The 23,432-nt window shown below is 33.7% G+C and overlaps 2 protein-coding genes and 1 long non-coding RNA gene across 8 annotated transcripts; 1 reads left to right on the top strand and 2 right to left on the bottom strand.

The window, feature by feature from the left end:
* Nucleotides 1-2,400: 2,400 nt before the first annotated feature.
* LOC141402265 (uncharacterized) lies at nt 2,401-3,909 on the bottom strand. The gene is made up of 2 exons (XR_012412576.1): nt 2,805-3,909; nt 2,401-2,717 (listed from the first exon to the last, which is right to left on the bottom strand). It is a non-coding gene; the product is annotated as an uncharacterized lncRNA (long non-coding RNA).
* Nucleotides 2,490-10,507, top strand: Pfdn2 (prefoldin 2). Of its 2 annotated transcripts, XM_073983169.1 has the most exons (5): nt 2,490-2,627; nt 2,699-2,823; nt 6,430-6,535; nt 9,271-9,626; nt 9,704-10,507. In XM_073983169.1, the coding sequence occupies exons 4-5, from the start codon at nt 9,496-9,498 to the stop codon at nt 9,999-10,001; spliced, it is 429 nt and encodes a 142-aa protein (XP_073839270.1). In that variant the 5' UTR covers nt 2,490-2,627; nt 2,699-2,823; nt 6,430-6,535; nt 9,271-9,495; the 3' UTR covers nt 10,002-10,507. The 2 variants fall into 2 exon arrangements, with proteins under 2 accessions (XP_073839270.1, XP_073839271.1); XM_073983170.1 differs by lacking the exons at nt 2,490-2,627; nt 2,699-2,823; nt 6,430-6,535 and having other exon boundaries at nt 7,742-9,626.
* Nucleotides 10,508-12,609: 2,102 nt separating this feature from the next.
* Nucleotides 12,610-18,212, bottom strand: Mocs1 (Molybdenum cofactor synthesis 1). Of its 5 annotated transcripts, none has more exons than XM_073983156.1 (7): nt 17,931-18,212; nt 17,591-17,868; nt 17,428-17,530; nt 16,608-16,775; nt 15,869-16,549; nt 13,532-13,600; nt 12,610-13,462 (listed from the first exon to the last, which is right to left on the bottom strand). In XM_073983156.1, the coding sequence occupies exons 2-6, from the start codon at nt 17,780-17,782 to the stop codon at nt 13,545-13,547; spliced, it is 1,200 nt and encodes a 399-aa protein (XP_073839257.1). In that variant the 5' UTR covers nt 17,783-17,868; nt 17,931-18,212; the 3' UTR covers nt 12,610-13,462; nt 13,532-13,544. The 5 variants fall into 5 exon arrangements, with proteins under 5 accessions (XP_073839257.1, XP_073839259.1, XP_073839254.1 ...); XM_073983158.1 differs by having other exon boundaries at nt 17,591-17,845; nt 17,931-18,188; XM_073983153.1 differs by lacking the exon at nt 13,532-13,600 and having other exon boundaries at nt 17,931-18,196.
* Nucleotides 18,213-23,432: the final 5,220 nt, after the last annotated feature.

Below are 23,432 nucleotides of genomic sequence, written 5' to 3'. Positions count from 1 at the left end.
ATCGATAGATAGTTTTGCCTATCGATATTATCGGAATAAAAACCCCTAACCTGAAATCCATTGAAATAAATATTTCGCTTTTCGGTTATGTGTGTGTAAGAAAGTTAGTTCGGAGTCACACGTACACATTTTTCGGTAAAATAAAATTTAGTTTTTTTAATTTTTTATAAAATAAGATATAAGACGTAGGTATTATATGAGACATTTCCGTAACCTTGGTTCCAGAGATATGTGGAGGTGGAGACATGGTTGTGTTGATGGCAATAATATTTATAACAATTGCGATGTTGAAACTGTTAGTGATTTTTTTGGGCGGAGTGTTACACCTCCTACTAGTATTGGCGATGCCTTGGAACCTTTTGATGACAATGAAATGTCATTTTCGTTTTCTTGTGTCACTATTGAGGATATTGTTAATGCAATCAATAAAATAAAATCTAAATCGGTTGGCGTTGATAAAATTTCCGTTGAATTTCTAAAATTAATTTTTCCTCATATCTCTCATTTGATGTTGGATTTAATGAATACAATTTTGACTACCTCGGAGTTTCCTGGGTCTTGGAAACTAGCCCGAGTAATACCGATTCCGAAATCATCTAATGTTCGAGGTCCTGAAGACTTGAGGCCAATTTCCGTGCTTCCAGTTTTGTCAAAAATATGTGAGCATCTTTTGAAGGATCAGATTCTGATGCATACTAGGACAAAAATATTTGAAGGACAACATGCATTTCGCACTGGCCATAGTACGACATCACTTCTTCTGCATTTGACTGAATCTATTAGACAACACCTAAATAGTAAAAGAGCTAGTACACTAGTTTCTTTAGATATTTCCAAGGCTTTCAACTCGATTTCTTATAATATTTTAATAAAGAAACTAAAAAATAACTTCAACTTCTCTTTTTCGGCCTGTAGGTTGATAATGTCGTTTGTTGTTGGTAGATCTCAATTTGTTGAGATGGATGGTGTCTGTTCTAGCACTGTAACCCTTGCTTCTGGTGTTCCTCAAGGTTCAGTCCTGGGTCCCTTACTCTTCACTCTCTATGTTAATGATTTATCAGAATGCATCAATCCTAATGTGTGCTCTTTATTTATTTTTGCTGATGATGTAATGCTGGTTTTTCACTCGGAGCTGGATGATACGGGCTATTTAGAAAGAAATATAAATTGTTGCTTGTCTGATATATTGAGATGGACAAATCGAAACTCATTACATATAAACCCTTCGAAAACAAAAGCCATTATATTTGGTTCTCATTCATATGATATTAGCGTTATGATAGGGAATTCAAGAGTGGATATTGTTGATAGGCATAAATGTTTAGGTGTCATTATGGACAACAAATTAGATTTCGGTTTCCATATCGACAGTTTGCAAAGTAAAATATATCTTATTCTACGGAGATTGTACACTACGGGTATTTACTTGCCCTTACGGGTAAGGGTTAAACTTGCCCATGCACTTTTAATGCCACATGTATTATACGCACTTGAGATCATATCTGGTACAACTGAGCAGAATCTTACTAAATTACAGCACATTCTGAACACAATAGTAAGATTTGTCTACAATGTTCGAATTCGGGAGCATATATCTGGGTTTGTATTAAGATTTCTAGGCTCTTCGTTTAGTAGATATGTAGACTTGAGGAATATTTTGTTTTTTTACAAAACTATTAAATCCGGTTCGCCTCATTCGTTGTGTAATTTATTTACGTTTCTTCACTCAATTAGGAATATACAAATTAATATTCCTCTGATTCATAACTCTTATTATGAAAATTCTTTTGTTGTACGCATTGCAAGGTCTTGGAACTATCTTCCTATTACATTACGTGTTTTTTCGCATACTAATAATGCTTTTCGTTTGAAATTGTGTCGCCACTTTTCCTCAAACTAGGATTTTCTATTATTTATTTATGTAATTTTAATGCATCTGTTGCTAATGGACCATTTATGCTATAATACAAAATATAGTCTGTAAAGGAAATATGGCTGGGGAGCCGATACCACTAATCGTGAGATTAATTTAGTTACGTTATCAGGTTTATTTACTATGTAATACATTATCTGGCCACGAAGGCTTCTGTATTACGAATAATGAAATAAAATAAATAAATAAATAAAATAAAAGCAGTTGTTTATTTTCCTTTACATATATGTGAACTACTTTGCATAATTTCAAGAAAATCATTGACATTTCCGCTATTTTCATCTCCAAATTAATGGCGTTGACAACTTAACGATAATATCGATAGCAATCGATATTTTAAAACATTATATCGAAAATATCTAATGTTGAGAATATCGATGGTTTCCCAGCTCTAGGTGACACAGAACGCCCAAAACTTGCATTTAATACATTTTTTCAACTGTAGGGAAGAAAAATAGCTACGAATATAAAAAATATTTTTTTATTTATTAAAAAATTAACTCCAATGAAAAAACACTACTTGGCAAATACAATTAGCAACAAAGTCAACTCCTCAGCAATGTCACCCTAACATTTATATGGACTCCGTCACATATTGGAATACCAGCCAATGAAAGAGCAGATCAATATGCGAAGCTAGCTACCTGTCAAAGATGCCTATGCAGCTATATATGAACACCTATGTAATGAGTGGGTAATAAAATATAAAGAAATATCTACCACAAAACGTACTTACTTCTACCATTTCTTTCCCGAGCCACCCAGGCAACATCATCGATATCACCTGGAAACATAAAGTTGATTAACAGACTGTTATCTGGTCACACGTATGGAAAGCCTCATGGTACAATTGTACCATGGAAAGCCTTACCCATGGTACAATTACAAAGGTAGATGCATCGCGAATTGCTACAACAAAGCAACTTTTTTTGTAATAGCTTTGTTTCTTTTCTTTTTTAATGGTAAGGGTGGTAAAAGAGAAAAGTGTCAAAATTGCTCTCTCATGAACATTTTTACCACAAAAGTAAAGGAACGGAAAAATGGTAGGTCTGGCAGCAATGTCAAAAAGAAACATAAAAAAATCAATTTTCGTCTTTTATTTCACAGTTTTTAATTTAGTTTTGTCAGCGTTCGACTTTTTCTTCCATTTTCTTTTTCATTGCGAAATAATCGTCAAACAAAAGTCGAAAAATCAGTTCTGCCATTTTTTACCTGCAGAAATTTTGCTGGTGGCCTGTGGTAGAATAGAAAGTCATTTTCGCTCTCTCTCGTCTCTCACTCTCTTAAAAAATTGCTTCCAGTTTTGCCACTTTTCGGGGTTAAGGAACGCTTTGCAGGTTAAAAATGATAACAACCCACTAAAAAGTTTGCATCCGCGGATGCAGTTAAATCACTAGAACAATTGCCGCTGGAGTACATCTTTTCCTATCCATGCGTTTACAAATGACAGGACAGTTGACTTCATGTATTGGTTGTCAAAATCCCACAACTTGCCTGTGTGACGTAGGCGTCCCGACAACTGCAAAAACAGTTGTAAAATTTTGAATGAAAATCATCGACATCTTTTTGTTTTCCGTTCACATATTTTGTTTTTGTTCATGTTCTTTTGTTTTCAACACATCTCAATTATTATCTCACTTATTTTTACAAAATGCCAAAAATTTGTCTTCCTTACTGTCTGTGAAAAAATGATGGACAGCTGGGAGACAAACGACAAATGTATGTATGTGTTTGTAAATCAGAGTTGTATTGGAAGACAAACTGTCTGGTGTAAACGCCTAGTAAGAATTCACCTATGAATTTTACAAGAGAGCGCGCAGGATGCACTCCATTTTGCTTCCACGGCACACAGGTAGGATGTACTCCATTTTCGATCCAAATCACAGCCTTTGATGTAGTGTTTTAGATTGAATTTAAATGCAGTCTAAATATACTGTAAAATTCAAGCCATTGCAAATATCCTAAAATAAATAAAATACATTGCTTATTCGTGTAAACAAGAATATTAACTTTATTACACTAATAGTTGGTTTACATTACGAAATCGAGTCGATTTCAAACTGTCAATTTGCGTATACTTCAAATGAAAACTCAAATGCAATCAATTCGATTTCATTTGACGTTTGAGCAAAGGAATTGACAGTTTGAAATCGACTCGATTTCGTAATGTAAACCAGTCATAATACAAATTATAAAAACTCTCCATTAAATTTGATCATAACTGAATTTACTTCCTCTGCTCTGCTTTTTGTGACACCGCAACTGATATTGCTTCATCACCCAAATGTTTTTTTAATTTTTCCTCCAACTCCAGTTCAGATTTCCAAAAAAACTCTAACTCCACTTCAAAAAAAATTTGCGTCTCGTAAATTACAGCAATGGTTGTATTTTTAGTTTGTATTTCTTTATTTTTTTAAACAAAGTTAAAAAATTTTAGACACTCTTTCATGTGTTCAGAAAAAAAGACTGCGACTGTAGGGTTAAAAAAATCGGCTTGCTAGGCTAGGGATCTATAAGCGCGTACTTCTAAAATATATCGAGCGGAGTGCATTTTTCATAACTCCGTGTGGACTGCATCGAAAGATGTATTGAAATCATAACTTTGCATTGCACTACTTCCAAACTTTTTGCTGGGTAGAAACATATAAAAATGGACAGAAAATACCAAAATTTTCAGAATTATGTTTGGTTTACATTCGGCGTCTTTTCGTGATTTCGAAGGCGTTTCGTGATTTCGCGCGGAATCAGGCAAAATTTATCATGATTTCGCATACAAAAATGAAATCATCTCATTTCGTGATTTCAGCGAAATCAACATCGAAATCACAGTACACATGATATACGACCCTGTTTGTGACTGAAAAAGTACCAAAAGTTGCAACACTTTTCACGTATCACAATAAACAAGGTAGATGGTCAATTGCTGCAACAAAAAAATTTTAGTATCAAAATTTGTAAATAATGTGAAAAAATATTAAAGTACTTTGTTACAATGCTATTTTTCATTGTGTCCCGTACTTTTTTATTGGTAATGTTGGAAAAAAAGAGCGAATTGTCAAAAATTGCTTCCCCATACAAATTTCTAAAAAAAATACTAGAACGGAAAAATGGCAGAAATTGCAGAAACTCCAGTAAAAATGTCAAAATCAACGTATCAGCTATCGTATTTAGATGATAATGAACATGTTGCTAGTTTCTACTATGCCAAAATTGTATGGCAGAAAACAGGAGAATAGGGTGTTATTCGGCGCTTTTTTTGGTTTAAAGAGTAGTGCAAGTCTTGCTAGATTTCTTAGTACGGTAACGCATTTTTAGCACTAAACGGGAAAACTGCTGCAAGTAGTAATATTCTGAACACAACTTTTATCTATCAAAATTTATTATTATGATGTCTCAACGATAAAATCATTTTTTATATTTTCATTTGTTAGTGCTATACACAATTAATACGATATATAGATAAGTTTACGATAATTTTCGAAATAAAGTTGTAAAGTTCTATATCGTCTTGTATTTTTGATGTCTAATTCAATTTACAAAAACTTGTTTTGAAAATTCATGTTCGATCAGCTGCGCCTATGCATCTACCTTGATTAGTGTGATATGTTTGAAATCAACAAAAAAATAAGTGTAAACACCGGGGTGTATTTCAGGATTTCGTGAAATCCAGTGGATTTTAGAGCGCAAGTGTAAACTTGGCATTATTGGAAAATATGAATGAAAAGTGTGCAATTAAATGTAAAATATACATTCGTAGAAAATAGTGTTTTCCCGCTCATTTAATATGCTACACGTGTTATGTTATGTGTTCAAATTATTATGAAAACGAGGAAACAAGAAGTAAGGAAAAATAAATTATGTTTCTCTTAATTACGAATGGGGTCGTGGAAACGGGTTAATTCGTGTACGTATTTCGAGAGGCAAACAACGTACTTCAACGCTCGTGTGAACATGACATAAGGGGTGTTTACACTATCTACCTGAGGTTAACATTTTTGCCATTTGTTACCATTTTTAACCTGCAAAGCGTTCCTTAACCCAAAAAAGTAGTAAAACTGGCAGCAATTTTTAAGAGAGTGAGAGAGCACATATGCCTTTCTCTTCTACCACAGGCTACCAGCAAAATTTCTGCAGGTAAAAAATGGTAGAACTGATTTTTCGACTTTTGTTTGACGATTATTTCACAATGAAGAAAAAAATGGACGAAATACAGAAGTCGAACGCTGACAAAACTAAATTAAAAACTGTGAAATAAAAGACGAAAATTGATTTTTTATGTTTCTTTTTGACATTGCTACCAGATCTACCATTTTTCTGTTCCTTTACTTTTCTGGTAAAAATGTTCATGAGAGAGCAATTTTGAGAAATTTTGACACTTTTCTCTTTTACCACTTTTACCATTAAAAAAGTAAAGGAACAAAGCTATAGTGTGACCACTATGAAAATTTTTATCTATCAAAATGATGTGGCAACTCATATGTACATTTTTCATTTAGGGAGGGCTCTATTCGGCCATGTATTTTCGTATGCAGTTGAGAAATTAATTGTTAGAAGAAAACAATTTTACCAAAAATGAAGGAAATAGTTAAAGAAAACGAAAATGTGAGTACAATTAAAGTTTTTAACAATATGTGTGTTCGTTTACTCAAAATTTGTACAAATTGTTACTGGATGTTGTTCGTTTACTCTACAGTACAATGCAAAAGACCTTAGTCGATTACAAAAAGTTACTGAACTTGTACACATTTGTACAAATTGTTGAGTAAACGAACACACCAAATATAAATTGTGTTATTTGCGTGATTTTTATTTTGTGGTCATATGAAATTGTATGCTAGTGTGAACGCAAAAAAAAACACAAATGTTTGTCAATATGACTTAATTCAAAAACAAAAAAACATAATTTTTGCAAGTTATTTTAAACATTTATTTTCACTTTTCTTATTGTTGAAGTATTTTTGTTTTCTCTATCATACAACAACAACATAAAACAGTAGCTTTTTTCCGTAGTTTATGACAAAAAAACAGGGTTGCGTATAATAGTATGGTGTTTTCGTGCGTTGTTTAGAATAAATGGCGCAGCTATCGGCATTTATAAAAGCTGTGTTCCTTTACTTACCTGAGGTTACCATTTCTACCATTTGTTACCATTTTTAACCTGCAAAGCGTTCCTTAACCCCGAAAAGTGGCAAAACTGGAAGCAATTTTTAAGAGAGTGAGAGTGGAGAGAGAGCGGAAATGGCTTTCTCTTCTACCACAGGCTACCAGCAAAATTTCTGCAGGTAAAAAATGACAGAATTGATTTTTCGACTTTTGTTTGACGATTAACGACGAAACTGGACGAAAAACAGAAGAAAAAGTCGAACGCTGACAAAACTAAATTAAAAACTGTGAAATAAAAGACGAAAATTGATATTTTATGTTTCTTTTTGACATTGCTGCCAGATCTACAATTTTCCGTTCCTTTACTTTTCTGGTAAAAATGTTCATGAAGAGCAATTTTGACACTTTTCTCTTTTACCACCTTACCATTAAAAAAGTAAAGGAACAAAGCTAAAGTAAATAAAGCATTGTAGAAACGTAATCTGAAACGAACCCTGTTTTATTTGGTACAAATCGTATCTGGGAATAAAACAACGCCTACACGGAGATTAGTTAAATCTAATTCCGTAACAATATTCATAATTATGTTTATCTATTATATATTTGAGTTTGGTGATAAATGACAGACTGACTGGCTCATCATCAACGCCCAGCTAAAACGGCTAAAACTAGGAGCTTGAAATTTTACCAGTAGGTCACTGTTGGTGCAAATGTGCGAGATAAGGCCGGGTTTTGCAAAATTCGTCCTGGAACCACAAAAAATTACAATAACAAAAATCCTTATTATTCACTGTTATTACTTACTTATGTATTTAGTTCGCAACACATTTGTCAAATTAAATGCTATAATTTCTTAATACCGTAAAATATCACAAACAATTTCAAATTTTGTAGTTTACTTCTAGGCGCATTTATTTTATCGTAGCCCAATATATATTGGAAAGACAATGAAGGTTGTTATTTTCCATTGCAACAGATGTCACAGTTGGTGATAATGGTATAGCTACCAACCGTTCCTGATTTACGTCTCTTTAATAATTTTGTTTTCGCATAACAGGTGTCGCACAAAAGATTTTCTTTCGTTAAAATCCATTTAGACAAAAAATGATTACGAACGATGAATTTGTAAAAATTTTGATTTTCATTTTCAAATTAAAACAAAAATTCTTTCAATAATGTTTGGTTTGTTGAACATATGAGTTGCTGTGGAAGACAAAATTAGGATATTAAATTCAGAAATCGGTCAGCAATAACAAAAATAATTTCTATTAAAAAAATAGTTTTAATGTTGAGATTTTCTTTATAATTGTGTCACTTCCACTAACGAAGTAGCGGGCACATGCTAGTAGTAAATATAAGACTAATATACAAGAAGTTAAGGCCTGCGTACATAAGCTACTTCGCCCGGTTGCCTTGCTTTCCTACTTCATTTCTGACATAATAAAAATAAAAGAATAAAGAAGGCCGAGCAAATTCCGGACTGGGTTGCCCTTTTCTTTTTTATTCTTTTATCAGAAGCAAGCAAGGTAAGCAGGCGAGGCAGGCCTTTAAGGCCTGGGTACATAAGCTGCCTCGCCCGGTTGCCTTGCATTCCTGCTTCATTTCTTTCATAACAAAAATAAAAGAATAAGGAAGAAAAGCGGCAACCTAGTTCGAAATTGCTCGGCTTTCTTTACTCTTTTATTTTATGTTATGTCAGAAATGAAGCGGGAAAGCAAGGCAGCCAGGCGAGGCAGCTTATCTACACATGCCTTTAGAGCACTAGCAACAAAGGCCATCGGCTGATACATTTTGTTTGTATAATTTTGAAATAATTATATTATTTTGCTTAATATATTAAAATATACAACTTAAATTTTGGCAGGCTTCTGATTAGCTTTGACATATATTCCAGTTTTTTGACGTTCCTTCAAATGATTTTGGAATTTTATCATGCAATTCAATATTTTTTTCCAAATTGTTTCGCATAATACTCAAAAGCGCATTTAAACTGAACAATGTACACAAACGTCAAAATTTTTATAAAAAATTACGTAATTAATTTGTAATTTGGGGTCTAATGCTTAGTTTACATTTATGAAATCCACTTGATTTCAACTGTCAATTCCTTTGCGTATAAGTCAAATGAAAACTCATCTGAAATCCATTGGATTTCATTTGACGTTTAATCAATGAAATTGACAGTTGAAATCGAGTGGATTTCGTAAATGTAAACATACTATAACAACAAATAGAGAACAACGAACTACCGTCTTACGCCGTGTGAACTGAATATTAACGAAAGAGGAAACTCATAATGAACCAACTTAAAAAGAGAAAGAAAGAAATAAATGGCATGAGAGAAGACCTAAGAAAAGAGGAGATGAGGAACATAGAAAATACATTCAATTTGAGAATCCCAATCAGTCTGTTTGCTCCCAAGTTAGGTCGGTCCATCTGTTATAATTTCTGGAAATACAATGAGTGGCGAACAAGTTAAGGATTCCAAAATGAACGAGAAGATCATTGCCGAGTTTCAACAGCTTCGCAATGAGCAAAGAAACTTGGTCAACAACCTAAACACACTGGAAATGGATCTTAAAGAACATAAGTGAGTAGTTGTTGTAAACATAACCTCAATTAAACTGCTAATGAAATCCTTGCGATAATTGCCAATTGCCTTTTTAGGACTGTGATAGATACACTTAAAACAGTGGATCCAGATCGTAAATGTTTCCGTCTAATTGGCGGTGTCCTATGTGAGAGAACTGTCAAAGAAGTTTTACCTCAACTAGTCGAAAACAAAGATTTCATTGAGAAGACCATAACATTAGTCACCGATGATTTGACCAAGAAGGGACAGCAAATCAATAAGTTTAAAGAAGAACACAACATCAGAATACGAGGTGAACAGATGGCCGGAGAAGCACAAAAATCTCAAGGCGAAGAAAAATCGGAAAATCGCAACGTTTTAGTATCCAATTGAAAAAAAAAATCCACTCATTGAATGTGTATTTGGTCGACAAACATTAACTAATACAATAGGAGACAAGAGAAGGAAGGCCTGGATGTCTTCGTCCATTCTTAAGTAACACTCAATAGTTTGTGTTGTGTATTTCATCATCTCTAACGATAGCATTATTCCATAACAACGAATAGAAAGCAGCGTATATGGCAGGCATATGTATAACGGAATGATGTTACCGATGTCAAGTTTGCAATTTAAGCAGCGTTTATTAAAACGTAACTAACATTATTAGAATTTCATTTGTATTTTTCTTTCTGGCCTTGTAAGTTTATATTTAAACGAACTAATGTGTTAATTGTATTATTAGTGGAAATAAAAACCAAAAACATCCTCATGCCTCACCAGTAATTTAAAAGAAAACTATACACAATACTCTCTATTCGTCTTATTTATAGTGGTTTAAGTTTTGCTAATAAAAAATAATATAAACATAAATTATCTAAAAAGAGTATCAAGTATCAAAAGAGTATCATTGTTTACTATATTTCTCAACGATATATCAAATCAATATGTGAGATTATTTATGTATGCGGATTATATAAAGGTCCAAATCGAACATGATGCAGAAGTTTTAATGGAATACTGCAGCATTATAAAACTAGTAATCAATCCCAATAAGACAAAAATAATAAGTTTTAGACCTCGATGTGCAGAAATTGACTCCAATTTTATGTTATCATAAAATAGTTGTTTTAAAATATTAAAACAACAACAATGGGATTAAGCCAGACTATTTTGAAAAAACAACATAGGAGGAAAAATATATCTAAAAGTCAGGCTGTGAAATATGCAAAACGATCTGACGTGGACTGTACACATGGATTCATTACGTACGAAAATTGCTGCTGCTATTGGAATTCTACGAAAGTTCAGAAATAAGTTTAATATTAAAACAAAACGCTTACTATATAATTCACTAGTGCAAAGCCATTTTAAATATATGGCAATTATATATGTATATACATAATATATATGTAGAAAATATTGTATGAATGAAAACACAAATGAAGCAAATGTTTTTCAAAAGACAAAATGTTGGTAGTTGTTCGAACGAATTTGCATTCGAATCGTAATATCCGATGGCCGAAACGCTTTTGGTTTCGGGTCAATCTGGTACAAAGAACCCGCTGCCGTGGGATTGATGAAAGAGTAGTAGTTTTTTATGTAATAGTGCAGTTGAAATCGGTGACTCTTTCCTGAAGAAGTGAAAGAAGAATAAACAACTGAAAAGCTGGGTATATCAGAGCTTGTTACAGAGATCTTCGTATAATTACCAGCGCACTTCTTGTTTTGTTTTTCGAATGTTTCCAATGCCACACTTACACGCTTCTGCTGACCGAGGGAGGGGAGACCTCCCATATCGTAGCGATCGCGTACACACCATAATCCGAATCATGACGAGGCCATATGTGCAGGTAGAATACCAGATACAGAAAGTTCTTCAGCCAGTTAAACAATATTATGACTAATTACAGTAAATAAAATTATTTATTTCAATTAGAAATTATATTCGACTTTATAACTTCAATATTCATGCAAAAGTCAATATTACAATAAAGGGAGTTAAAATCGGAACATATTTTGTTAATAGGTTTACTAGTGGAATAGTTAGTACGATTGATGTTAGTATACATCGAAACATTCAATGGAAGACGTCTGCAGGTACATAGGAGAGAGAGGACTACGACTTGCTGCAATCTTATTTTTATCTTGGATTTTTACATACTTATATGGATTTTTACCTTGGAATTCTATGAAAGTTAGTATCATTTGGGAGGTTAGAATTTTTGATGTTGAAAACAAGCTTTGACGAAATCGAACATCTTGGATGGATCTTAGGCTATCAGGTGGCCGTTGGCAATCTTCACAGTTTCCTTGAAACCTTCAATCAATCTTAAATGATGTATCACGTACGGAAGCTACTAATTAAGAAGGGAATTCTAAATTTTGTTTACCGGTTCCACAAATTTACTCTTAAGTACAATCGAATGCCAGATCAGTCAGATTCTAATTGTGGAGGTTACATAGACACATCGGCTGACATAGGGACTGTTTCAATATATGAATTGTTTTGTTTATGAATAAGGTATTCGTGCGTACATAGCGACTTCAAACCCATGATACCTGCAAATCAATAAATTTTTGTAAAGGTGTCGTGTGGAATTATGGAAATTATATGCACCACCCGGATTGCTATGATATTTTTTTATCAGTTGTTGTTTATGTTTGTAATTTACTGAATGTAGTCGGCTTTTGTTAGGGGTATTCAGACACTCTTCAATGGACAAATAAAAAACTCAAAACTTTATTATAAAGCCCGTGAGTTTTGTCTCTCTGGCGTTTCAACTTATAGGAGAGTGTGAGAAAAATATATAACCCCCAAAATTTTATTTTAGATTCCAAGTTGTTTTCGGTATTTTACTACTAAATCTGAAAATGTATGGACTTGCCAGTCAATTCATCAGCAATTTAAGACCTTAGTTATAAATTTAGAAGAACTTTGTTGGAAGTCAGCCACTATTTCAAATATTGAGAAAATATATATTAATGGTAAATCCACTTTTCATTGTTTTTATGTGTATACTTTATTAACAAAATATATTATGCATTTTAGTTAACTAATAAAAAAACAACTTGTATACAATAATCAATGTCTCACATACATACATATATGATTTTGTTCTAAACCATAACTTACCACTAACAAGTTATTTTGTTATTGCTTTGTCTTGAATTTCTTTACTACTACATGTACATATATATACATATGTATTCATATTTTCTATCTAATATATACAATGATTAATCCAATTATTTTCGCTTAAAATCTCCTCTTTGTCCACCAGATTTCGATACCAGATGAATGTCTTTTATTATCATGTCATGTGTAACAGCTTTACACATATCATACACAGTTAGAGCAGCTACAGAGACAGCAGTCAAAGCTTCCATTTCAACACCCGTCTGACCATTACAACGTACATTAGCCTCCAGGGTAACCATTTGATTATCCAAATCTAACACAGCATTAACTTTGACCGATGAAATTGTAATGTTGTGACACAAAGGAATAAGATCTGATGTTTTCTTTGCTGCAATTATTCCGGCCAATTGAGAAACGCTTAGAACATCACCCTTCTTTAAGTTATTCGAGTGAATCAATTGAGCTACCTCAGATCCAACATATATACTAGCTCTGGCAACTGCAGTCCTGGTGGTGTTAGGTTTTTCCGACACATCTACCATAGATGCTTTACCTGTTCCATCGACATGAGTTAATTGTTTGGTATCTGAACTAAATAAGCGTGTTTGTGAAAATTTTTGAAAATTTGTGCTTAACAAATGTGCGAATGTTGAAGTTTTCGTATATTTTTGGGATATAAAGTTGTCTGAGTGGTAGTGGGGAATTTGATGGTGATCTATTTAAAAGAGAATGGAAAATATAGAAATATTTTGATTAGCATAAAACTATTCATTTAGTTACCCACCTTTTGGCAAGGGCTATCCACCAATCAAAATCATTGGACGATTTTCCATTTGTGATAAATTCAACATGCCTATAATATTTAGTAGTAATAATTATTAACTTACCAAGCAAATATAAAAATCTTCCAATGAATGATTGTGAAAAAAGAATAATACAGGGCAGTCATGAATATTTCCCTCAGAATTTCCCGCATGCAAAATAATTTTAAAAAGTGAAATTCAATATTTTAATACGTTGAAAATTACTAGAAACACTTTATTGGAATATTCTCACAGAATTGACAAAAACAATCCCTTTTGGAAAATGGAATGGAAATAAAAAATTGTGAAATTGGGGAACGGGAAGGAATTCCGCACGGAATTTTTATTCATGATTGCCCTGATAATAAAATGGTGCAGTAATACATTTACTAATTTTGGGATTTGTTATAAAACTGAGTTTTTTTAAGAAAGAAGAAAAAGACAATTTAACCCCTAATCTCAAGACCGCAGCAAATCTAGAATATCCGGAGTCTTTGCAGAAAATATATAGCATACTTCTATCACAACTCTATGTAGATTGCTTCAAAAGAGAGTAGTGGAAGATTTACTTCATCATGAATTAGTTCCAAATTATTTCGCTGGGTAATTGCGTATTCAAATGATGCCTACTTGATACAATTAACAATAAAGAAATAAATTCATATTTATAAATCCGCAATACTTCAATGCCATAGCAAAACATATTAATGATTTCATGATTCAGGTCTTCATAGGTCAGATTTATGCAGATTATAAATTTTTTTTAAAATGAATCATCTCCGTTTTACAGATAAAAATTTCGCTGAAATTTATAAATTATATTAAAATTTATTCTAATTCCAAAATGGGGACAATGCGGAGCCATAGAATTTTTGCAAAATGCCATGAAAATGATTTGATTGAAAATTTCATGACAAAAAACCAAGTATGGAAAGGATGAAAGTCGGGCAGGGCCGACTATATGATACCCTACAATATAATTTGACGATTTTTTCACCAAATTCCGTCAAATTTTCCCTATTTCATCAAAATGTCTGTCCGATTTTTTATTGGGGGAGACAAATACATGAAATCGGTCGAAAATATATGTATACGGAAGCTATATCTAAATCCGACAGTTTTCAAAATAATTTGACAAACTTATTTCTAGTCCAAATTCCGTCAAATGTTTCAAGTTTCGTCAGAATTAGATATACATGGTGCTTTTCGTGCATCAAATTGATAAAATCGGACAAAAATATATGTATGTATATGAGAGCAACATATCTGAACTGTTTTCCAAATAAGTTGGCGAGCTTAGAAATAGTGTTTGATGCGCAAATATCTGTATATAATCGACCCAAAATATATATATGGAACTTATATCCAAATTTGGACCGATTTCAATATAATTTGAAAACTTATTTCTTAAATCTCACAAAAATTCTACAGATGTAGCGTGTTTGGTCCATCAAATGAAAAAAAAAATCTAGAATATAAATACAAATAAAAAATCTAAAACATATACATATTTGCCAAATTAATTTCTTAACAAAATTCCGTAACACTTTCCAAATTTCATTGTAATTGGACATACATATCGTCATTGCATCAAATACATGAAATCGACCGAAATGTATATGGGAGCCAGGGGCGAACGCAAGGTGTTTTCTAATGAATATTCTTCATACAATGTTTTAACATTTTGCTTCTAAAAAGTCAAATTGGATCTAGTGGGCCAACTCAAAATGAATTTTTATGTAGTGGTAGCTATAATAGCAGCTGGTAATGGGAGATATATTCAAATGTGTCATAGAACATTTTGCTAGGTAGTTGTTATACCTTGACATTTTATTAAAGTAACTTTTGAAGGTATATCATGATTTATAGCCATTCTACTATACTATATCAGAAAATGTATTAAAGCACCATGTAATGGATGAATCTATTGCACATTAAGTACAGCCAAACTTCTCTATAACGAACGTCCCTATAATGAATAATTATAACAATCCAAAAATATGCATTTTCACACAAAGTAGCGACAAAGTATCTCTATGGGCTACTATATGTCTCCTTTTGTTATTGGGTGGATTTTAAAATGCATAAATATTTGAGACTAAATATATTGCTGAGGAGGGTATCCTATCATTCCAATGGTCACTTTTTACATTAAGATTGCCCGAAGGCTAAAAGTCTGTTCGTAAAATCCACACAATAACAAAAGAAAACTTATAATAAAGGGGGTATGTCGTATCACTTTTTCATCCCCAACATTTACTTAGAGAAGTTTGACTATAGCTCGATATACATATGTATGTGATTGTTAATATACCTACCTGCATGTTGTTTTTTCTTCCTATTGACAGCAGCCGATATTAATGCCACCAAATCATCTTCCGAACATTTACTTCTGATGGCATCCCTCAAACTAATTTCCTTGTTACCAAATAGACAAACTTTTAAATTACCATCGGCTGTTAGACGCAAACGATTACACGAACCACAGAAATGTTCGGTCATTGATGTTATAAATCCAACTTGTCCCTTATAGCCGGGCACTTTAAACGCTTTCGATGTATCATTTGGTCCATTTGGTAAAGCTTCAAATTCTGGCCATTTTTCACGTATTATTTTCAGGGTTTCACTGAATGACAGCAATTTGTCTGTTTGCCATTTATTACCCATAAATGGCATGTATTCTATAAAGCGAACATCCACATCACGATCTCGTGTGAATTCAATAAAATCACAAATTTCATCTTCGTTGAAATTTTTCATAAGTACACAATTTACTTTGGGCTTATAGCCCAACTGTATTGCCAAATCAATGCCGGCTATAACTCTTTCCCAGCCCTTGCGTCGGGTAATTTCTTCAAAACGTTTTGGCCGTAAGGTATCCAAGCTAATGTTAATGGCATCTAAACCGGCACGTTGTAGCGGTAATAAGAGGCGGGTTAATACCAAACCATTGGTGGTGATGCCAACATTTTCCAGTTTTGGTAGATCTTTCAATTTTGCTGGAAATGAATTAATAATGTTATTTATAAGAAGGGCACATTTGAGATATAATCTTACCTATAATATCCACAATATCACGACGCACTGTGGGCTCACCTCCAGTTAGACGAATTTTCCGAACGCCTTGTTCCACAAATATACGAGCCAAATAAAAGATTTCATCATTTGTCAAGAGGTTGTTTTTGGGCTGCAAGGTCACACCCTCAGCAGGCATACAATATTTACCTATAATACGAAACGTTTTATAATTAATTACAATTTAGCTGTGTTCCAAATTAAATGGCTTTTTCTATTTTCTTCTTCTAAACAAATCTGGTCAAGTGTAATTTACAGTTTGTTTGCGGACACCTGATTGACTTACATATACATTTTAAAATCTTTGCTAGAGTTCCTTCCGGTCGCGTTTTTTTTAGCAAATTTATGTGGGAATATTTTCATAGATTGCTACTTTTAGTTTTACTAAATCTTATCAAATCTTTAAATATATAAAACTTCTTAACTATGATACTTAAAAATGTATTCCCTAATAGCCCTGAACTGATTATCCCCTTTCGGCCAAGAATCATTTCAGTTTTCCAGTTTTCCAAACAAATATGTAAAAAATATACATACATACATCAATGATTTATGTATACTTTTTACATATTTGTTTGCAATAGACCTACTGAATTCTATAGTTCCTTGGAAAAGTGAAATGTTTCTTGGCCGAAAGGCTATAATCAGTTCAAGATTTTTTTCCACAGAATTTCATTGAAAACTTCTTTAAAAGCAGGAAATAATTAACTAAAATTCGTTTTTCTTCTCATCAAACTTTTAAACACTTTTTTAAAAGCCTTTTCCAATAGATTTCCAATGATTTTGTAGGGAGCATACTTACATCTTAAATTACAACGTTCTGTCAGCGAAATACGTAAATATGTATGATGACGTCCAAATGTATCTGTCAGCGTAGAGGCAGGTGATGTCGTGGCCGCCGCTATCTAAAGTACGTAATTATTACTAATAATAAAATTAACAAAATAAACTTTAATTGTAAATACCTTTGCGTGTTGTTGTTTTCTATTGATTGCATTAGATTCAGTTGATGTTTCCAAAGCAGGAATAGGTTGGGCACTTGTTGTTGACTTGAAACGTATACAAATATTTTCCGATATTGCAATATGAGGCAATGAATTGCATTTACCGGTTGTTGTTGTGGCTGTTTTAAGAGCCTGCTTTAATATAGACGACATTTTTGTCGATGTCAATTGTTGTATTTTCCACTTGATGGATCTGACTTTCTTCTATTCACACAACTAAGTTAATTAATTAAATGAAACTACATATAAACAAAACACGTTATTTGAAATACACAAATTACTGCTACTGACATCCACTTACAGGCTGATCGAAATACCAAAGAAAAGGTATAATTAACCAATATTCAGATATGAATACAATTCATACACGCAATTTGTTACTTCATAGACCAACAGAACAGCACCACCTAATCATCATCAGAATACATGCCGAATATTTTTGTTTTGATGATAAGATTTTGTTTTTGTTGTCTTGCTTGATTTACGCTATATTCTTTGCTCGTCGTCTTATAAAAAGCTCTCCGTCTTATGTGACTACTCGTGGAGAGGCAAACTTAGACTGAAAACAAAACATGTGAAACACATTTCGATATACCTTGGAACAGATGATTTTCAAATGTGAATCATTATAACCGTTTAGTTTAAAAGTGGCCTAAGTCAATTGGACTAAATGACTGTTACACACATTAATTACGTTGCAATTGAAATTACTACAGCAATTCATCGAATAGGTATACAATTTTATATATTCCCCTTAATCTTTATACCCTCCACCATAAGATGGGGGGATGTATCAAGATTGTCATTCCGAAATATTCTTCGGAGACCCTACAAAGTATATGGGGTTTTCTGAGCGAAATCAATCAAAAAATTAAAAAATACATTTTTTATTATTTGTTTTCTTGTTTTATTTAGGAATTTATCTTAAGCATCTTAAAAACTGATTCATTTTTCTATTTTGAAAATGAATTAGCAATTATTTTACCCATACACTAACTAAATTTATGATCAAATAACTACAGCTCGGGAATTATATGTATTAAAAATTACAAAAAAAAGATTTTTTCTATTTGGACCAATATTAAAGAAATTATGAGTATTTTTTCTTCTTTTCTCTTCTTTATTTCCAATTAACTCCTTGGGGAGTTAGAAAGTTTTTGTCGATTTTCCTTTTTTGCAGGAGTATATTCTGGACGGAATTCTTCCGCGTGAGAAAATCTTTAAGCCTTCAAAATATGTGAACATGATGGGGCAATACAAATCGTAAGGACTAGATGCAATAAAAACTATAAGCAATTCACGACCAAGTTTCAACATTAAAAGGAAACCCCCAGTTGTAAGGCTCAATAAAAACCATTTTTCATGACTTTTTTTTCGAGAAAACTACGTATCTTTTTGGCAGATTTTTTTCTTCATCTGAAAGAGAAAAATATTACGAAGTTTTGAGGTCATCTACGAAACCTTGTTTTTATTAAATCATTTTGACGTGCCAACTCTATCTCGAAAACTAATAAACCAATTGTCATATATTTTTGTGGCCGATTTCGAGAAAAACACAGTTTATAGCTCTGTTCCTTTACGTGCAAGAATCTTCAAGTTTTACCACTATTTACTCGAAAAGCGTTCCTTTACTTCAGACACCATACAATTCATATGGGAGCAGTTTTCAACTTTTGCTACTTTTGCCGGTTTTACCACTTTCAAAAGTAAAGGAACAGACCATATATGCTGCATACAAAATAAAATAAATTGTTCCCATCCAACGCTCATACTGAGGCAATATTGTACCGATCGACTTGAAAATTTGACCACATATTCTATGCTACTTATTCTTTCTACTTTTTTCTCAAATTTATAAGTAGGGATCACCCCTTAAACTAAAATTCAGCGCTCACATTTTGAACTTTGGGGTGGAGTGGATAATGTTATTGAAATATTTGAGATACATATATTGTAGGGTCGGTCCAATAGGACAAGAAATCGATATTGTCATGTTTTCATTGTCCTTTATCACTTTTACCCGATCCTTTCTCATGAAAACTCTATGATTATGTATATCATTGAATTTCGTATATGCAATTTATATCTGTTCCTGGCGGACAGATCCGGTTATTTGAATTTCTACATCTAAAGCCCTCATTGAGTATATAATGAATCCTAGAAGAAAGATTCGCCGTTTGTCAGACTTCTTAGTTATAGCGGGATGAATCTGTCGTTAACCAACAACGAATTTATGATGCCTAATTCAGAAGCGTGACCATCCGAATTTGATATACAGTTAATAGATTTTGCGAAATTTACCGAAATACATAAACATACGGTTTCTTTTTGAGAAAGTAACGGGTAAAACTAATAAAGGACAATGAAAACGTGACAATATCGATTTCTTGAATATGGGAAACCTACATATAATTTTCGGTGGAACATTTTTGTAGAAAATTTCATTTTGCTTTACTTTTTGAGTTCAAGAACAAAAACGACATGGAAGGAACTGAGCTGAAACATGTCAACTGATAATGATAAAACAATATCTCCAATAGGGTTATGACTTTTTTACAACCTCATATCCCTGTATCATATTTTGACGAACTTTTGCCTAAGATTAGTGCTCTGTTCCAGAACCTACAACAAGCTACTATTTTTTACTACGATAACATTTTTTCCTTTATGTTATCGGAAAAAATAGTAAAAATTAGTAGATTCTTGCAGTACTGGAACAGACCATAGATAAAATCTTAATTATAAGTTGATTCGACAAAAAAAGCTCACGCACAAAAAGCTTTCAAAGTTTTCATATATGAGCATTTTTGAAAAAAAATTTCGAGTCACTTTAAGCACGTATTTGACTCAAAAAAAACTGTAAAACCACACGACATAACCAAAATAACATAAGCTTTTTTTCTCACCAATTTGATCGCTATATCATAACATATATATCGTTTTATATCATACCTACATAACTTTATTCCATATATCATAAAAATTACAAGTGGTTTGTGCGTGACCTTTTTTAATATTTAAATGGAATAAAAGTTATTTTAGTTATTAATTGGTCAAAGGTCCTTCATTCGTGCAACAGGAAATATTTTTTTTGAGAATTTTTTTTTTCATTTCATAGGATTTTCCAAAAAAATCATTTTTTCAAAGTGGTTTGTGCGTGACCTTTCTTAATAGTTAAATGGAATGAATGTTATTTTTGGTATTAATAGGAAAAAGATCATTCATTCTCGCTACAGGAAATCATTTTTGAGAAAAAAGGTCAAAAAGTCATAACCCTAATCTCCAAACAGAGATATAAAGCTATTTTCTCAATGATTGATGGGGGTCAATCAAAACAAGTAAAAAAGTATCAGTCGACATTGCCGACATAGATATAGCCTGTGTGGATTGAAATACATACTTTTTTTTTTTTCTCTATTAAGTTGCCTTTCGTAGAAAGGTGTTACTTGGTCCATCCCTTGTTCAGCCAAGAGATTTAACACCACAACCAAAATACATACTTTGTTTTCCAAAAAAAACTTGCGTATTTAGGCGCGTTTTCAAAACAATATGGATAGGATTAAAGCGCAAAAATTTCATCTAATATTCGAAGAAATATTACGATATCCAAATTGTGGACGAACGCAGTATTCCGTTCGAGCTCTCCATCCACTGCATACGGTGGTGTAGGGGTTTTTACACGTTTCGGGCAGTTTTCTCAAGAAGTATGGACTTGCCCCTGAAAAAACTTTTACTGCCGTAATTGAGGCAGTGAATGCAAGATGCTTCAACAAAAATCAAATTGATTCGAGAGCAGGTCTTAAAGTCAATTTTAACGAAATTTTGTGTGGGAGGTACCCGAAGAAGTAGACTAATATATTCCATATGCGAACCTGACCTATACCTAGTAGATATATTATAATATAATTGTTCCACAAACGCCCCATACGGGACAAGGGAGACTTCTCTCATATCAATGAGTGCACCCCGATTCATATTAGGTCAATGATATGGGACCTACCATACTCAGGAAATGTCGCCAACATTACTGAGGGTTATTTTGCCACCGTTGAAAATTTTGATGGTGACTGGCCGGGGAATCGAACCCACGACCTTCAGCGTACAAGGCGAGTGTGCATACCATTGCACCACGGTGGCACCTGTAGATATATTAGGATGTGTAAAGTATGGACCAATTCGGCCACTCCCTGCAAGAGTTACCGTACGAACAATTTTTCCGAACATTGTTGAACTTTTGTGGGGGAGGTATCTGAAGGAGTGGAGCGATATGGCCATTGATGTGCCGGGAGTCGAGTATCTCATTAAAGTTCTCAACATGCCACTAGCCACCCATATCGTCCCCAAAGTCTAGAAAATAGGCAGGGTGGTCCCGTTACTGAAGTCAGGAAATGATGGCAGCAAAGGTAAATCGTACAGACCGATTTCGCTTTTGTCTCCTGTATCCAAGAAACTTGAGGATTTAGTTCTCCCAACGCCAAAAATATGTAGTTGAAATAGCTGTCCATTTGTCGATCATCATCATTGGTTCCATAAGCAACAACAGCGCTGCCCGCCATCTCCACACGTACATATTTGTTGAGGTCTCGACCATAGCAAACCTTGAGATAGATTTTGGCGTCAGATACCTTCCCTGATGTCATTGTGAAAGGCTGAACTCCTATTTGACCGATCTCACCACTCTTTTTCATGAGAAGAATATGCAAATATCCGCCACTAAATCGACGGCCACTCTGGTCACCATATGGACGACAGAAGTGGGAACAGAGTTGAACGTCTTAGTCGATGGTAGCAGAATTCCGACCAAAAACTACTCCAAAATTCTGGGCGTCACATTCTGAGAAGATGTAGGAACAAGGTCCTCATGTCCCTAGCAGGCAGCACTTTGGGTGTAAATAAAGAAACCGACCGACCTATGCGGCGTTAGTGTGGTCCGCGAATATAAAAATTCAACCCTGCTCCAGGGTGCCTCATCATGTCTTCAGCGGACCATCTACATGAGGAGACAAAGATTCTTCCGGTACAGAAACACAACGGCATGCTCTTGTTGCAGTACTTGCTTGGGTGTTAACGTGAGAGCCATCCTAATCACCATATAGTGGATATAAACGATCCTTTCGCAAAACGTTGCGATGGTACAAGGTTGAAAGCTTCAGGTAATGGTGAGCTTTGTTTCCTAGATCGCTGCTACCATAATGTTACTCCGACTCATAAAGCCTACAATTTCACTGACTTTGTCGTGGAGACCGTTGCATTTGAATTGCAGGAATTATGTATTTCCGGTGATAGATGCTGCGTTTGTTTTTGTTGGGGAGACTGCGGGGATATCTCGTATTCCGACGACGAAGTTGGAGACACGCTGGAAGATGCTCTGGCGCAGCAAGCAGCAACACAACTTCCATCGCAGTAGTCCTGGAGGAGACTAAGACCTAAGCAATGTTGACATGTGGTGGATGCGGTTCTGGCAAACGGAACATATCCATGGCCCGGGGTTGTATAACATCTACACAACCAAAATCATTTTCTCCAACAATTGTGTATTTAGGGGTGTTCTCCGAACACCATGACATGTTTGGACGTATGAACTGGAATTTTTGTTGCTCTTTTGCGGAGTAGGTACCTGAAGGAATGGGACAACATTTTCCACTTTTAAAGTGGATCGTATTTTGTTTATCGCGGCCGCAGGCCATTTTAGTTGGTCACCCTAGGGTTATTTGACCGTTATGTCAGAAAGCATAAGATTGCCCACGAAAAACATAATATCGCTGAAACCAGGATCTTAAGACCTCCTTAAACTGTACTTAAT

This window comes from Musca autumnalis, unplaced genomic scaffold (assembly GCF_047663935.1).
Source record: "Musca autumnalis isolate F117 unplaced genomic scaffold, ASM4766393v1 scaffold_4, whole genome shotgun sequence".
Lineage (NCBI taxonomy): Eukaryota > Metazoa > Arthropoda > Insecta > Diptera > Muscidae > Musca > Musca autumnalis.
Note: the sequence above shows the minus strand (reverse complement) of the source record. Positions and strands in the feature narration are given on the sequence as shown.

Coding starts and splice junctions, on each gene's coding strand:
- Mocs1 (XM_073983153.1), bottom strand. CDS start 17,782: ATGTCGTCTATATTAAAGCAGGCTCTTAAAACAGCCACAACAACAACC. Junction 16,550..16,607: donor TGATATTGTGGATATTATAG/GTAAGATTATAT, acceptor ATTCATTTCCAG/CAAAATTGAAAGATCTACCA. Junction 13,463..15,868: donor GAAGAAAAAACAACATGCAG/GTAGGTATATTA, acceptor TCTTTTAAATAG/ATCACCATCAAATTCCCCAC.
- Pfdn2 (XM_073983169.1), top strand. CDS start 9,496: ATGAGTGGCGAACAAGTTAAGGATTCCAAAATGAACGAGAAGATCATT. Junction 9,627..9,703: donor ATGGATCTTAAAGAACATAA/GTGAGTAGTTGT, acceptor TTGCCTTTTTAG/GACTGTGATAGATACACTTA.